Raw genomic sequence first — 16997 nt, 5'->3', positions numbered from 1 at the left:
TGCTGAGACTGAGAAACTCTGCCTAAATCCAGTTGGAGAATAACTTCAAATTATAATTTTACTGCCATCATTGAAACAAAGAGTCCAGTTCCAGAAGTAATAGAGTAACTGCAAAATAAAATACCTAAGCCATTGTTTAATGTTATTTGGTGCTTATAGTTTTGATTGAAAAGTGTATTGGAAGTAAAGAAAGCAGCAGACCTGCATATTCTTACAAGAAACATTTTTTATATGCATTGAGAGGCTTTGACATTGAGGTCTGTGCACTATCTGTTCAGCTTCTTCCAAGTCCTCGTGCCATTTAAATGACATATGAAATATTTCTGTATGTTATCTCTTTAAGCCAAGAGATACAAAAACAATGTGCTTGGAGAAATCAGAGACAGAATATTTTTCTTCCTCAAGGAAGAAGCTGAATGTCAGGATCCGCTTTTACCACCATAAAAATCTTGCATTTCCAATAGGACAGCAGCATGAAACTTCTCCAGATTTTGTTACATTGGTAGCAAGCACTTGGAGATTTCTTTTCTTCCTGAAGGGAAATTGAATCATGAATCAAAATAGTGACTAATGCAGGCCATTCACATTTCCTTTGTGTGAAAATTTCGAAAGGTAGCTTTTCAGAGATTAAGGGGTTTGGCAGGTAGAGTAAATAGATTAAAAAACAAACAGTGATTAAGGAGAACTGAAGAGACAGGAAGAGAGTGACTGTTGTAAGCAGGCAAGTTACTTGGATGACAGGAATACGATCTGCTTATCCGGGTGAGGAAGCTAGTCAGAATGTACTGTTACTTATCAATTAGTTTATCAGTGACCACGGGTCCTGGTTTTCTTCTTTTTTGGCTCAGTTTCTGACAGTTGCTTTCTCTCTTTCTTTCTTTATTCAGATTAAAAAAAAAAAAAAAGAAACTAAGGAGAGAAAAATTCAGAGAGAAAAGCAAAAGAAAAGCATTCTTCTGTATCATGGGTTTTACACTGTATTCATTTAATTAATTTATTTATTTTTGCCTCCTTTGATTTTTATTTCATTTTACTTTTTTTTCTTTTTTTTTTATTGGAGGCTAATTATTTTACAATATTACATTGGTTGGTTTTGCCATACATTGACATGAATATTTAAAGTGTTTCACATATCTCTCTTCTTTCCCCTCACTTGGTTTATCTCCTTATTTGGAAATGAAATAATGCTAGGCAATGGACTTTGTATCTACTCCAAATCATTCTGGTTTTGGTATATAGTTTGTTTTTGTTTTGAAATAAGGCCAGGTATGCTGTACAGACTTGGGTTGATTCTAAACCCTGTAGAGTCAAAAATAAATAAACAAATGAGCAAATTAATCTATGAATAAAATAAAACCAAGCAAAAAAATGCACATGATATTTTGACACCTAGGATGGATAGAAGAGTTAGGTAGAGTTTTATTGGGGAGAGGTATAACATGAAGAATGTCGTAATGGAAACATAGATTCTTATTCATCCTGCTCCACACGCAGTGTGTTCCATGGACCTTTTCATCAGAAATTGGTGAAATGAAAGAATGACAGGGTGTGATCAATTAGGAGAGAAACATGAAGCTTGGAGAAGTCTTTTCGGAAGGCTTTTTCCCAAAAAGGACCCTGGCTAGAACCTAAGATGAATTGCTATAATTCCTGTGTGTTTCATGAGACTTTGTTCATTTGATGATATTACTGTCATTTAACCACAATTTTCTTTTTTTGTCCTGGGTTCAGTACTGGGATATATTATTATCTGGAGAAACAGCTTTAATAAAATATTACATTATGAATAACGTATGTAAATGTGTTAGGCATATTTTCCACAAAGTAAAAATGAACTCATTTTTAGTTCTACCAGATGTGTTTGTTGCATGTAGAAATAGCATTTGATCTGAGAGACAAAATAAACGGATCCATCCTTTCATTCCCGTCATTTGATGCTCATTGCCACTTTATCCTCTGGCAGTAGTGATGGGATTATGCTCTTTTCATCCTGCTTATAAATCATTTCATTTTCTAAGTGTCTACTTAGAAAACTGGAAACCTGGGAGCTGGAAACTGGAGTAAGAGCCTCCTGCTACCCAATGTTCTAGTGGGCAAAGAAACCAAATATCCCTTAGATAAATATTAAAAGACAGCCAAAATAAAGACTTGCCCAGACATCTCCTTACTAAGAACTCACCCTTTATTTATCACACTTGTCATCTCAATAAATGATATAAATAATAATCATGATTTTAAAAAATAAAATAAAATTCCAGTGTGTAATAGATGACAGGTAAAACAATGTATTTATGTTTTTACTTTTCCAACTATGCTTCATTTTTAGTTAAGCACTGATTTCTCCTTTTGGATATAGTTTTAATATTTTTTGATAGCTGTGGGCCATTTACTAAACAACTTTTTTAACTTGAGATTGCCATTAAAATATAAGTAATCATAAAAAGGTGTGACTTACCTATCCTAAGAGGACTATTCACCCTATTATTATCTCACTTTTGTTCTGGAAAATGAATATATACGTCTTAAAAAACTAGTTATAAATATAAGAATACCTTGAAAGCTATTAAATATGAAGGTATATGTTACTTAACATTGTAAAGGCAATATGAGTAAATATACTCTCATACAACCAGACTCCTCAAGTATTCTCTCTGCTTTAAGTTGATCATTGTCTTAGTTTCTTTATACTTTTGCTTTTATTCAAGCATATCATAGTTTAATTCTACATTATTTTTAATATGTTTTACAGATTAAGAATGGCAAAGTACATTTTACATCAGATGCCGGAATTGCGGGCAAAGTGGAGAGAAATATTCCTGAGGTCTATGTTGCTGATGGCCACTGGCATACTTTCCTAATTGGGAAAAATGGAACAGCCACAGTGCTGTCCGTTGACAGAATTCATAACAGAGACATCATTCACCCTACTCAGGATTTTGGTGGCCTGGACGTGCTCACTATATCTCTTGGAGGAATTCCTCCCAATCAAGCTCATCGAGATGCTCAAACAGGTAAATGCTTGTGCTGAGTGGAGGCACCAAAGAAAGGTAAAATTATTCCTATAGAAGTAGCTAGATGCCTGATAACGTCCTTTAGGAATACTCCCTGGAGAAGGGAATGAAAACCCACTCCAGCATTCTCACCTGGAGAATCCCATGGACAGAGGAACCTGGCGGGCTACAGTCCATGGGGTTGCAAAGAGTCGGATACAACTGAGCGATTGACACATCCACTTTTACTTTTCAAGACCATCATAAATATCTTTAGAAGGTTAGTAATAAATTATTGGCCATCACTTTCTTTAGCCATTTCCTACCAAGCTCATAATTCAGTCCAGGATGTTTTGATCCTTTCCTTGTGCACTAAACATTTATTTATGCATCCATTCATTTACTCATCCATTTGTACATTCACACAACAGACATTTACAGAGAAAAAGCAGGAAGAAAGAAAAAGAAGGAAGGTGCTCAGAAAAAGGTTTGGCTAGCGTTCCTTGTACATTGTTTCTGTAGGCACTCTGTGTCTCACTGCATTATCATAGCCATTGCATTACTGAGGTTCAGTTTAATCCTTTTGAAATTCACTACGCTCAATCTTTGGAGGAGGAAATGGCAACCCACTCCAGTATTCTTGCCTGGAGAATCCCAGGGACAGAAGAGCCTGGTGGGCTGCCGTCTCTGGGGTCGCACAGGGTCGGATACAACTGATGCGACTAAGCAGCAAGCAGCACAGCAGTAGGTACTTGGCATGAACTACAATGGTGGACTCTTTCCATAGAATGCATGGTCCTATAAGGAAGACAAACATCAATCAAATCATTACACAAGGAAATATATTATTTTAACCTATGATAAATGATGTAAGGAAGAACATAGAATTCTAAGAGATTGCCAGAAAGGGAGAAAGGGAGTCTTCTCTGGAAACTGACATGAATTCTAAGAAATTGCCAGAAAGGGAGAAAGGGAGTCTTCTCTGGAAACTGACATGAAAATGAGGATGGGAGGGAATGAAAAATTAATGTATATTGATGAGAACGAAAGGGGGAAAAATAGATTGTCAGGATCACAGAACCCACAACACTGAGGACTGATGTCACAAATCAAAGATGAAGTTGGAGAATGACAGGTCTTCTCAACCACGTGGCAATCTTGATCTCATTCTTGGAACAGTGAGAAGTTAATCACAGGAGTATCAAAATTACTGAAAAATACCTGAAAAATCAATCATAGGAGTATCAAAATTAGATATTCAGTGATATTAAAGATCTTTTGGGCTACACTCTGGAAAGTGCATGGCAGAAGGACAAGAAGGGACTTGCACAAATTAGCTGGAAGATATCGTAGTGATCTCGCCAATGTATTTTGTGAGGATTGACTATGTGGTGGCAGGAGATTTAAAAGAAGGGGATAGAGAATAATATCAGGAATGAAAGTGAAATAAGATGTTAATGATTTTGATAAAATTCAGAGAGATTTCTGACCTTCCAACTAGAAGAAGGGTAGTGCCACTCAGAGAAAACTGCAGAATGGTACAAAATTAAGCACATCTATGAGGAACATCAAGATTTTGGTTTGGGGTTCTCTGAGTTTGGAGCACCTTTGAGAAAGGCCTTTGGGTAGGTGAGCTGGAAATCCAGAGTAGACCAGTTGGAGATACATCCTTAGGAATTACTAGTGTCAAGCAGGTAACTGAAGCACTGGGCATGGATGTGATAAGCAAATGTGAGGGTGCAGACTGAAAAGAAAGCCTAAGGCCTTACCTTGAGTAACTCTAAGAGTCAGTGGTTGTTTTAGTAGAAAATTAGACAGAAAGGGGACTAATTCATAGAAAGAAAACCAGGAGAGTAGGAACAAAAGCAGATGTACCAGGAGCTTATGGAAATGGGATGGAAGTGACACTAGGGTGGAATGATGCATCAAATAAAAGGAAAATTGAAAAATGCATGACAGAGTAATATAGTCAAAACATAAAAGTTAAAGCCTACATCATGATTAGTTCTTACATATTTAACTTGTTTTATAATATGGACGCTAATTCATTTGGATGTTGTAAGAAAATAAGCCATGTAAATCATGCCCTTTTGTTAGTGGCAAGATATATTCTTGAACTCTGTGACTGGAGTATTAGCAGTATTTGCACACAAATATTTGTCTAATAAAGTCTTTCTCAAACATTTTTTAAAAAAATCACCATCTCCTAAAGAGCTGTTTTAGATCTTGTTTCCTAATCCCTGCCATCACTACTGTATGAAATGTTAATGCTACAGATATATTCTATATCTGTCCTTTGGAAGCCCACAAGCCATGGTAATGGCTAAGATTATTCTTTTGTTCCTCAAGAACTTATGTTCAGCTCCTTGGGAGCAATATCACCTCCAATAAAACCGCAAGAGCTAATGATTGAAATTATTGGCCTATGTTGGTTCTTTTAAAGTATTTTTAAATTAAAATTTAGTTTTATGTAATTCTTTGTATATAAACTATAAAAATAAAATCAATAGATGACTGAATGGAAGGAGAGATAAATGAAAACTCAGGCTGTTCGAGCCCTTCGTAAATCTTCAGAAAGAGCAGGATCCCATCAATCTGCTCCACCTTTTGGTCATGACAGGTCTTACACATCTTGCTACCATTGTAACAGGCACAGATTTATTGCCTTGCAACTGGAGGATGGCTGTGAAGTTGTGGTTTCTCAACTCTCATGATGTGATTACAAAGCTTCCCTTTGCCAGATGAGTGGAGCCTTTTAAGCGTTTGGTTTTCCCTAAAGTACCTTATAGCTCCTTCTTGCCCCTGCAGGGTTTGATGGCTGCATTGCTTCTATGCTGTACGGTGGAGAGAGTCTTCCTTTCAGTGGGAAACACAGCCTGGCCTCCATTTCTAAGACGGATCCCTCTGTGAAGATTGGCTGCCGCGGCCCGAACATCTGTGCCAGCAACCCGTGCTGGGGAGACCTGCTGTGCATCAACCAGTGGTACGCATACAAGTGCGTGCCCCCCGGGGACTGCGCCTCCCACCCATGCCAGAACGGGGGCAGTTGTGAGCCAGGCCTGCACTCCGGCTTCACCTGTAGCTGCCCGGAGTCACACACAGGGAGGACATGTGAGATGGTGGTGGCCTGTCTTGGCGTCTCCTGTCCTCTGGGAAGGGTCTGCAAGGCTGGAAGCCCCGGAGGCCACATCTGTGTCCTGAGTTCAGGCCCCGAGGAGATCTCCCTGCCCCTGTGGGCCGTGCCCGCCATCGTGGGCAGCTGCGCCACCGTCCTGGCCCTCCTGGTCTTGAGCCTGATCCTGTGTAATCAGTGCAGGGGCAAGAAGGCCAGCAGTCCCAAGGAGGAGAAGAAACCGAAGGAGAAGAAGAAAAAGGGCAGTGAGAATGTTGCTTTTGATGACCCAGACAACATCCCTCCCTATGGGGAGGACATGACCGTGAGAAAGCAGCCTGAAGGGAACCCGAAGCCAGACATCATTGAGAGGGAAAACCCCTACCTCATCTATGACGAGACCGATCTTCCCCACAACTCAGAAACCATCCCCAGTGCCCCTCTGGCTTCACCCGAGCAGGAAATAGAGCATTACGACATCGACAATGCCAGCAGCATCGCCCCCTCTGACGCAGACATCATACAACACTACAAGCAGTTCCGCAGCCACACCCCGAAGTTTTCCATCCAGAGGCATAGCCCCCTGGGCTTTGCCAGGCAGTCACCCATGCCCTTGGGAGCTAGCAGCTTGACATACCAGCCTTCCTACAGCCAAGGTCTGAGATCCAGTTCCCTTAGTCACTCAGCTTGCCCGACTCCCAACCCGCTGTCTCGACACAGTCCAGCCCCTTTCTCGAAGTCCTCTACTTTCTATAGGAACAGCCCGGCCAGGGAACTGCATCTCCCAATGAGGGATGGAAATACTTTGGAGATGCATGGTGACGCGTGCCAGCCCGGCATTTTCAACTATGCCACGAGGCTGGGAAGGAGAAGCAAGAGTCCTCAAGCCATGGCATCGCATGGCTCTAGACCGGGGAGTCGCCTGAAGCAGCCCACTGGGCAGATCCCTCTGGAATCTTCTCCACCAGTAGGGCTCTCCATTGAAGAGGTGGAGAGGCTCAACACGCCTCGCCCCAGAAACCCAAGTATCTGCAGTGCAGATCATGGGAGGTCTTCTTCAGAAGAGGACTGCAGAAGACCCCTGTCCAGAACGCGGAATCCAGCGGATGGCATCCCAGCTCCAGAATCATCTTCTGATAGTGACTCGCACGAGTCTTTCACTTGCTCAGAAATGGAGTATGACAGGGAAAAGCCCATGGTATATACTTCCAGGATGCCCAAATTATCTCAAGTCAATGAATCAGATGCAGATGATGAAGATAATTATGGAGCCAGACTGAAGCCTAGAAGGTACCACGGCCGCAGGGCCGAGGGGGGACCTGGGGGCACACAGGCAGCAACACCAGGGGTTGCTGACAACACACTGCCCTTGAAGCTTGGGCAGCAAGCAGGGAATTTCAACTGGGACAACCTTTTGAACTGGGGCCCTGGCTTCGGCCATTATGTAGATGTTTTTAAAGATTTGGCATCTCTTCCAGAAAAAGCAGCAGCTAATGAAGAAGGCAAAGCTGGGACAACTAAGCCAGCCCCCAAAGATGGGGAGGCAGAACAGTATGTATGAACTCTGTGTACTGGCTTTATAAAAATATAAAAAACAAGAAACACACCATGGTAAGGTTGCCCACTAGGGTGGGTCACGCTTGCAAAAGAGGCCAGTAGGGACTGGTTGTTGGAGGGAAAGTTAAAAATAATAACCACAATGCTGCTGAAACAGACTCAAAACAACTCTTTTAATTTAAATATGCTTGGTTAAATTTCTTTTCCTGCATGCATTGTATTTTGTAACTAGTTATGTGGCATGCAGCATTTGGAAAGATTTTTGTTTTTTTTTCCCTTATTTACCAGTGTTTGATTTGTGACTTTTGAAATGAATACCGTTGCTGAAATGAACTTGTGCTTTCACCGTGGGGTATGTGTATTGTTTCCATTGTATTATTATTGTTCTGTTTTGCATTGCAAGATCCTTGAGGTTTAACCCATCTTTGTAAAGTGTAGAAAGAGCCCTCCTATCCTTAAATGAAAGACTAAGTATTAACACTTTTCAGAATTATAGATTCTGTATTCAACGTTGCTCTGAAATGTCTGAATAATTGAATGTTTTTCATGACAGTGGGTACTAAAATTCAGTCATTTTGTTCAGCACTTTAGGACTTTATTTTCTACAAAGTTTTGTTAAAAATTCTGAAACGTTTTTGTAAACAGTTTTGGTCTTCTGACTTTCATCAGGCTTTCACTTGGAACAAAATGATTGCCTGTTGTCACCAGGACACTGCCGCTCTCCTGTAAGGAATGAGGTCCTAGCAGCACTTCTCAGAGACATTTTTTAAAGTTATTTATTGAAGAATATTCTATACTTTTAAAATTTTAAAGAATTGACCTAAAGAAAGCCTATGATTGGACTTAGTTTTCAACCATTTAACATTTACCCCAAGTACCCAGTTTTTATAATTTATATAAAGTCAAATTTCAACATGTCTTACTTTCTGTCATTTTGTAGATCCCTTTTTTTTTAATACCATGTAAAAACTTTTCTTTTTTTTACACCGAAGCTGTGTTTTTGATACTGATATTTTCCTATGCTGAATATTTTTCTTACTTTCAGGGAAGGTAAGAAAATACTTTTTTTACATTGTTACTTATGTAACGTTCATATTTTTCACAGTTTGATATTTGTAACATACTGTATGCTTTCTACTTTTAAATGCCAACAATAGAATTAAAATATTTATTTAAAATACTTTGCATTCATAGAGTAATTTTAATTTTTCATTTTCCCAGACTCTTTCCATGCCCAATTGAGAAAAGTCTTCACTTGTCAATAGGGTATGGCAAGTTGAATGATATATGGGCAACATCATTTTCTTTTTAAAAACATGAATATGGATGATTGCCAGAACAGATATTTTAAGATTGCTTTAGTGCATTCCTACCTGTCAGAGTTCTTGGACTTCCCTAGAGCATAATGAGTCTAGACTAAGTTAGGTCTTAGGGGACTGACTTTGTTATGAACCTGGTTTAAGCATTCTGGCAATAAATGCTTGGAAGTTCCCAGTAGAGCATGTTCACTAAAGGCCAGCTTTCAACCAGGCTTATAATAATAGGAGAGGCAATGAATTAAAGCTAATTATGGAAAAATGTCTGGGTCTCATTTTCTCCAAGGATTCAACTCCAAATTTTCTATACCCAGTGGTGGTTAGGAAGAATGACAGCGAAAACTCTGCTTATGCATACCTGTCTTTAATTTATTGATCACTCTGCTGCATAAATTCTAAACAAATTTTACATGCTATCTTAGCCAAGACAAACCCCTATTTTCACATAGTCACCCAAGAGTGAAACAATCCAGGTAAAGAGACGAGCCCAGAACAAACCCACAAACCCAGCTATGTATAAATAGCTGTATCTGAAATAACAGGACTTCTGCAAATTATGTTGCAACCTCAGAACATTTTGTAATTAAATACCTGTCCCATACTTAATATTTGCTGAGATATTATCCTCTCCCACTGGCTGATTCAGTAATCTCTCACTGAATAGAAATTTTAACAATCTGTAAAAGATTTTAGTATATAAAATATGGAAAAGCCTTTAGTAAATAAAATATTTTAATAATAAGAACAGATTTAGATATGTACCAGAATTATTTTATTATTTAATAATGTTGAGATGATTATTTTTGCTTCAAGTAGAAAATAAAATGTGGATATAACCTAAATTATAATATTCATATAACATGATTTAGGGACTGAATGTAAGATGTTAATTTAATTTGGGGCAATTTTTTGTCACCTGGAATGAGTCAACATGTTTCAATATTTCCCTATCAATTATAGTATTATGAATTTATGCACCAAATATGGGAACATGTTGATTGCTTTACATAACTCAAAACAGGATACATTTTTTTTTTCTAAGAAACTCTGAAGCATCTCAATGTCCTCAAGGGTATAAACTCTATAATTGAGAACAGAGCTAAAAGTAAAATGATAAACATGATTATAGCTGAGAGTTAAGGGTGAGAAATCTTTTGCCAAGATTCTGTATTCTGATTCTCTAAGAATTCTTTGTGAGATAGAGAATTACTATTCCCTTGATTAATCAATCCCAGTTTCTGCGTAAAACAGGATTTTTATTGGAAAATATCTAGTCTTTCATCCTTCTTTAAATATTTTCCATTGAAGCAAGAACAATACTTACACTGTAGTACAAAACAAATCAGAAATGTATGGAATGAAATTTTCACTCAAATGAATATTTACTGAAATAATGATGTGGCATAACATTATTCTAGTGAAATGGGATTGAAGACAAATTGTCAGGGTAACATGCATGCATGCTAAGTTGCTCCAGTTATGTCTGACTCTTTGCAACCCCATGGACTGTAGCCCACCAGGCTCCTCTCTCTATGGGATTCTCCAGGCAAGAATACTAGAGTCGGTTCCCATGCCCTCTTCCAGGGGATCTTCCTGAGCCAGGGATTGAACTTGCGTCTCTTATTGTCTCCTGCTTTGGCAGGTAGGTTCTTTACCACTAGTACCACCTGGAAAACCCTATCAAGGTAACAGTCCTCACAAATTAATCATTAGTGATGACCTGCTTCACAATAAATCCACTCCATCAGAATGTTAATCCACCCCTGCAAGGGTATATTGGATTGCCTGGAATATAGTCACTCTCTGGGCCTCTTCCTGCATGTCTGTTGTAGAGAAAACATTGCTTTCTTTCAGGTGCAAACAGAAAATACCTTAGTGGGCTTGTTGCCAGGAAAGGCAGCTTGGGGTTACTCAGCCACAAGATCTGTAGGCTTAGATTGGTGACACTGTGCAGGACTCTAGTCACTCAGCTCTCAAGGAGGACATTGCTATTACTGTCAAGGCTGTTTTCCAAAATTCCCTAAGTTAGCTGATTTCATTGATCACTTGTTCAGATACGTTCAAGACATTTGAGGAAAACAGCAGAAGGGACTGGAACACAACTTCTGCCTCTCATGTTGCTCTTAAAATCTTTACCCACGTGAAGAGTGATGAGATTAACTGACTTAAACTATTGAAAGCTATGGTCTTTATAAATATTTTGTTTATAAGAAAAAATAAACTATATCACCCTGTGACTTTATTACTTCCAGAAAACCCATCTAAGAAATCACTATGTTCATGCAAATGCTTTTTTATTTACTTGAATTCAACATTATGATAAATCTAATGTGTAAAATGTCAAAATGATTGCTAAATTTTGAATCAATAATTCAGCAATGCACTTTTCCTTTTTCCATTATTTTATGTCATAGATTCAATTTAAAAAGGACTAACATTCCAAGATGACTAAATTTACATTCCCCTTAGGAAAAATAATCCTAGAAATGAAATGTCTTTTGGCATATATTTATTAGAGCTTTCAGTGTGAAATAAAATATTAAAGTCTGTGATTAATCTAGTATGTATTCCTTAAAGATATTTTGGGTGTAATGTCACATCATTAGTAATTTATATGGTTACCCCTACTGAGCCTTCCAGAAGTTTTAATAGTTTATCAGTCCAAGAGTTATAGATCAGTAATATACATTAATTCAGTATTTTCATTTATTATTAATAAGGCAAAAGGCACTAGTTTCTAATAAATTTTGGTGCTTACGATTTTCATGCATACAGATGAATATCAGTGATTCAATTCTAACATGACCTATGCATCTATGATAATCACTGCAAACAAATATACTTTAGATCAAAGACCATGAAGTACAGCATTCTCTGTCAACAAAAAAATAGAGATATAAAGAAGTTCAGTGTCCTGGGTGAATCCATTTAATCACAAACAATATTAAGTTTTCTCCACAAGTCAGGCAGTCTTCTAGATCATGGGGTGAAATAAGAAACTAGACAAAGAACAAAACGATGGAACATAGTGTTTTATTAGATGGAGCTAGAAACCCATCAATAAATGACAAATACAGCAATAATTATGTAATGTGATGTCTAGAGGAGACAAATGCTTGCATGCCAATTAAAGCAGCATAAGGGCTAGATGTTGACATGGGAGTGTGCATGCTATTTCATTTTACTTGGCCCTGCTGTGGGGCTTGTGGAATCTTAGTCCCCTGACCAGGGATTGAACCCTGGGCCCTCAGCAGTTAAAGTGTGGAGTCTCAACCACTGGACCACCAAGGGATTCTGGCATGCTATTTTAAATGGGTTGGTCAGGGAGGGCCTTTGTGGGAAGGTTACATTTGAGCAGAGTGCTCAATGAAGCAGAAAAACAAGCTATGGACACGTGTGGGTGATGCTGTTGCAGGCAGAGGCAGTGGTATGGGGAATCCCCCAGTAGAAGATCATTCCATGTTCAAGGAACAGCCAGAGAGTCACTGAGGCCAGACCACTGTCAACACATCGACAAAGACTGCACCACAGAAACCTTAGGGTTGAATGGATGTGAGGGTAAAGAGTAAGAATAATTCAGAACAGGCCCAGAGACAGAATGGTTGTTGAAGCAAACCTTCATTAGTGCATATTCTCTTGCCAAATAAGTGCATCTCTAAATGCGAAGCAAGCCCTGTGAATGTGGATATGTGCTCACTCTGCATTGATGTCTAAGATGCAAAAGACAAAAGGAGAGATGTTTTTAATTGAGATGAATGTCTGTGCTAACACTGATTGATTCATCCGATCCTCCATGACCAATCCAAACCAGTAGGCATATTAATAGGAAGCATATTAAGATATACAATAGTAAAGTAACCTATTTCTTTCCTGCTGAGGCATTGATATATCTGAAGTATGTAATATTTACTAATGAGAAGGCTGTATAAATTTTAATTTTAAAAATTGGCTTCTATTTTTACAAAGGGAATAATTTATAAGGAAAATATTTCAAGTGGGAGGAGATAGATTTATGTCGGTGGGAAATAATGGCAAATGAGATATCTATAAGACAGGACAATAAATCTATGCCTAAATTTTAGGCAACTAAAGCTTGTCCAAATATCTTATAATGAGTCTTTGATCATAATGAGTGTAGTTAACCTCCATCTTCACATTATTAATAAACTTTTTTCAAAGTTTATTAGAATTTTAATAAGGATCCAAGTTGAGTGTAGTGAACCAGGATTAAGATATAAAGATGTACTCTCAACATTTACCAGAAAAACTCTTGGAAGTTTTTTATGTATGTATGACATATGTACAATGTACGTATGTTATACTCATAATTATGTTGGAATTCACATAGACAATTGTGACAAATGTGTGACTGGCACCATACAGGTAACTTAAGGAATCTTTGCATCTCTTAAAAGAATACGCTGAACGGATGGACAGATTCAACAAATCCTCATACATCATGTGATATATTCAAGGTAGAAATACTTGTGAGAGAATCTTCATATCTGAAGATATATAATGAAAATGAAAAGACCCGCAGAATATTTAAAAACACACTGTATAAAGAAGGGACACAATTTCCATGTGATCCATTTGGATCCTTACAATTTTATTAGTTTATGAATCATGTTGCCAGAGTCCCAAATCAGTTTGCAAAGTACAAAGTGCAGTCATCATGGTCTTCTGGCAGAAAGTTGGAATCTTAATCTGTGTACCATTCTAGCCCAAATAAAATAACCACCAATGTACAAAGTTCTTTGGCAACATCAATGAGTTCACTGTTTCAAATTGAAACCATATTGTGTGTGGTACAGATGTTGATCAAAATAAGGCTCTGTTTTGCCACAGCAGTCTGCTCACTGAAGTCATCCTTTCCTTACTCTATTTGCAGTCTTAGACCAGAATGCTATGGATAGCAGAGCTATTAGTGCTTGATTTCAATGTCGAAAAGTAAGACACCTAGGGAAATATCCCTTTAGGAAACAGTATAAGACAATAAGTGCAGCACAGCCTACTCCAAAAAATGTGTCAATTCTTTTAGAGCTATGAATCTGAAGATGTCATCTACCGAATCTGGGGTAATGCTCATCAGAAAGTCAGATGATAAGATGGACTCTCTATGGAACATGGCTTTGGGTAAACAAAGAATGAAAAAATGGCTGCCCTCTTTGGCTTTGGGAGAACTGTCATCATGAAGCTTGATTCTCTACTAACAGGAAACCGTTCGTGTCTTTAACATATTTCTCCCAACTGATGCAAAAGGCTTATGATTGCACGTGCTGCACACACTGATACATGGATCTGGAGAGTGAATCAAAACCAGGATCTTTTCTTTCTTTTAAGTTTTATAGATAGTGATTATAGAATAGTGTTTTATGCAAGAGAGTGGTTTCGACTGTCAGTATTATAAGACAGAAAAAGTACGTTCACATTTAAAGCTGTCTTAATTTATGCAGCTTCAGATCAAGAACAGAATGAGTCCAAAAAATGTTCGAGAAATTTTAAAGTGGCAAAGTCAATTATCCATAATTTATAGGCAGCTTTTTATCCAAATTAAAGCACAGTTCTTGGCCACTCTGCTTTTAATGGGCCCTTCTAAATAGATATTTGTGGGACACCAAATTAAAGTACAACTACTCCCTATAGATTAGTCAATAAGTGGGTCTTAGTAATGCAAGCTTTCAAAAATTTGTTCAGTATTGTATGCCAAGCGCTGGGAAGAAATTGGTGAATAACGATGACTTTTGCCTTCAAGAGGCTTGTGATTTTGGGTGACTCTACTCTCCTTTCCCAAAATACTTTAAAATTTGCATAGTTCTGTTCTCCAAGAATTATTTCAATATTTCCAAAAACATTTCCAGTTGTACTCAGGTGTGCTTTACATACATTTTTTTTTTGGACAATTGATATATAATCGATAACCTTCTAGGGACTTCCCTGTTGGTCCAGTGGTTAAGATGCTGGCCCTCCAATACAGGGTACACAGGTTAGATCCCTAGTCAGGGAACTAAGATCCCACACAGCCTCCCAGCCGAAAAAAGGAACAAAATAAACAGAACATAAAACAGAAACAATATTGTAACATATTCAATAAAGAGTTTACAAATGGTCCATATCAAAAAAAATCATAAAATTGTTTTAAAAATAACCTTCTAAACTTTGGTGATCTGCATTTTCAAAAGTAACAAAATAATAGGCCCACTGAGTTTTTAAGAACGCAAGTTCTTGAACTAAGGAACTAAGGAAATTTGCTAACATCTTTCAGCAGTTCCTTCTCTGTCTCATTATGTAAGACTTAGTTAAAACTCCTGGCCTTTGAAAGCTTTTGCTCTGAATTAACCATTATCAGCTTTGTCTTATCCTTTACCACTTATTTTGAAACTGGTTCATTTGGTTTCAGGATTATACTTTTTCACAGAATTTGGTGTCATCCATCCTCAGCAAAAAGTAGGTTATCTAGATCACCATGTTTTGCTGAGTTTATGGTAAATAAGGCTGAAGTATAATCTGGGTAAAATGACTGAATAATTACCTCTGATAAGTTGTTTAGCTATCTCAAACTTCCATTTGCCTTCCAATTCCAGTGCTTTTAATTTTTCATTTTAATTTCTCTGGACCCTATTCAAATTGTCATACGATCCATTTTTGGCTGCGTTCTGTGGAAAGGAAACATTCAAAACTGTGAAGAAAAAAAAATAACCAAATGGTTCATGTTTTTTTATTTCCTGACATTTTTTATTTTACAACCATATATTTTTCCTAATTATTCTTAAGAAACTGAATAAAATACCTCTACGTGTCTTTGTTTTATCTGTAAATTTCCTCTGGAGTCAATATAATTTCATGTTACATTTTAGAACTTTCATTTTTAGCAAATTGAATATCTCCTAAAAGGTATTACATGAAATAACTGGCAAATATTTTTATAGGGTCATTCATCATTATGCTGCTGCTGCTGCTAAGTCGCTTCAGTCGTGTCCGACTCTGTGCGACCCCATAGACGGCAGCCCACCAGGCTCCCCCGTGCCTGAGATTCTGCAGGCAAGGACACTGGAGTGGGTTGCCATTTTCCTCTCCAATGCATGAAAAGTGAAAGTGAAGTCGATCAGTCGTGTCCGACTCTTAGCAACCCCATGGACTGTAGCCCTCCAGGCTCCTCCATCCATGGGATTTTCCACGCAAGAGTACTGGAGTGGGGTGCCATTTCCTTATCCATCATCATCATGAGATAACTTGAAAAATAGAATCTAATGTTGTCAGACGCTTACTCCTTGGAAGGAAAGTTATGACCAACCTAGATAGTATATTAAAAAGCAGAGATATTACATTGCCAACAAAGGTCCATCTAGTCAAGGCTATGGTTTTTCCAGTGGTCGTGTATGGATGTGAGAGTTGGACTGTGAAGAAAGCTGATCACCGAAGAATTGATATTTTTTAACTGTGGTGTTGGAGAAAACTCTTGAGAGTCCCTTGGACTGCAAGGAGATCCAACCAGTCCATTCTAAAGGAGATCAGTCCTGGGTATTCATTGGAAGGACTGATGCTAAAGCTGAAACTCCAATACTTTGACCACTTCATGCAACGAGTTGCCTCACTGGAAAAGACTCTGATGCTGGGAGGGATTGGGGGCGGGAGGAGAAGGGGATGACAGAGAATGAGATGGCTGGATGGCATCACCAACTCGATAGACATGAGTTTGAGTGAACTCCGGGAGTTAGTGATGGACAGGGAGGCCTGGCGTGCTGTGATTCATGGGGTCGCAAAGAGTCGGACACAACTGAGCGACTGAACTGAACTGAGTGTTGTCAGAGATAAATAATATCATCAACATTAATATCATAAAACAAAAAATATATCATTATACACTGAATTACACTCTGAATGCATTTTAGATTACCCGTTGCTGCGTTTTTATAGTATTAGTCAGAAAACTTCATTTTACTTTATAATCCTATCAACATCAGTTACACTTTATTTAATAAGTACTATTCTGTATGCAGGTCAGAAAGCAAAATTAGAACT

General features: G+C 38.1%; 1 protein-coding gene across 1 annotated transcript in view; it reads left to right on the top strand.

The window, feature by feature from the left end:
* The window catches only part of FAT4 (FAT atypical cadherin 4), a 183898-nt gene extending 168185 nt beyond the window's left edge, over window positions 1-15713 (top strand). Inside the window, exons 16-17 of the mRNA XM_055405783.2 lie at window positions 2750-3011; window positions 5799-15713. Of these exons, the coding sequence (XP_055261758.2) occupies window positions 2750-3011; window positions 5799-7663 (2127 nt within the window). The 3' untranslated portion in view covers window positions 7664-15713. The remainder of the gene's footprint in view (window positions 1-2749; window positions 3012-5798) is intronic.
* Window positions 15714-16997: the final 1284 nt, after the last annotated feature.

Source organism: Moschus berezovskii, chromosome 19 (assembly GCF_049115385.1).
Source record: "Moschus berezovskii isolate FMDL1 chromosome 19, NW_MosBer_1.0, whole genome shotgun sequence".
NCBI lineage: Eukaryota > Metazoa > Chordata > Mammalia > Artiodactyla > Moschidae > Moschus > Moschus berezovskii.
The sequence above is the reverse complement of the archived record's forward strand: the minus strand, read 5'-3'. Positions and strand labels throughout refer to the sequence as shown.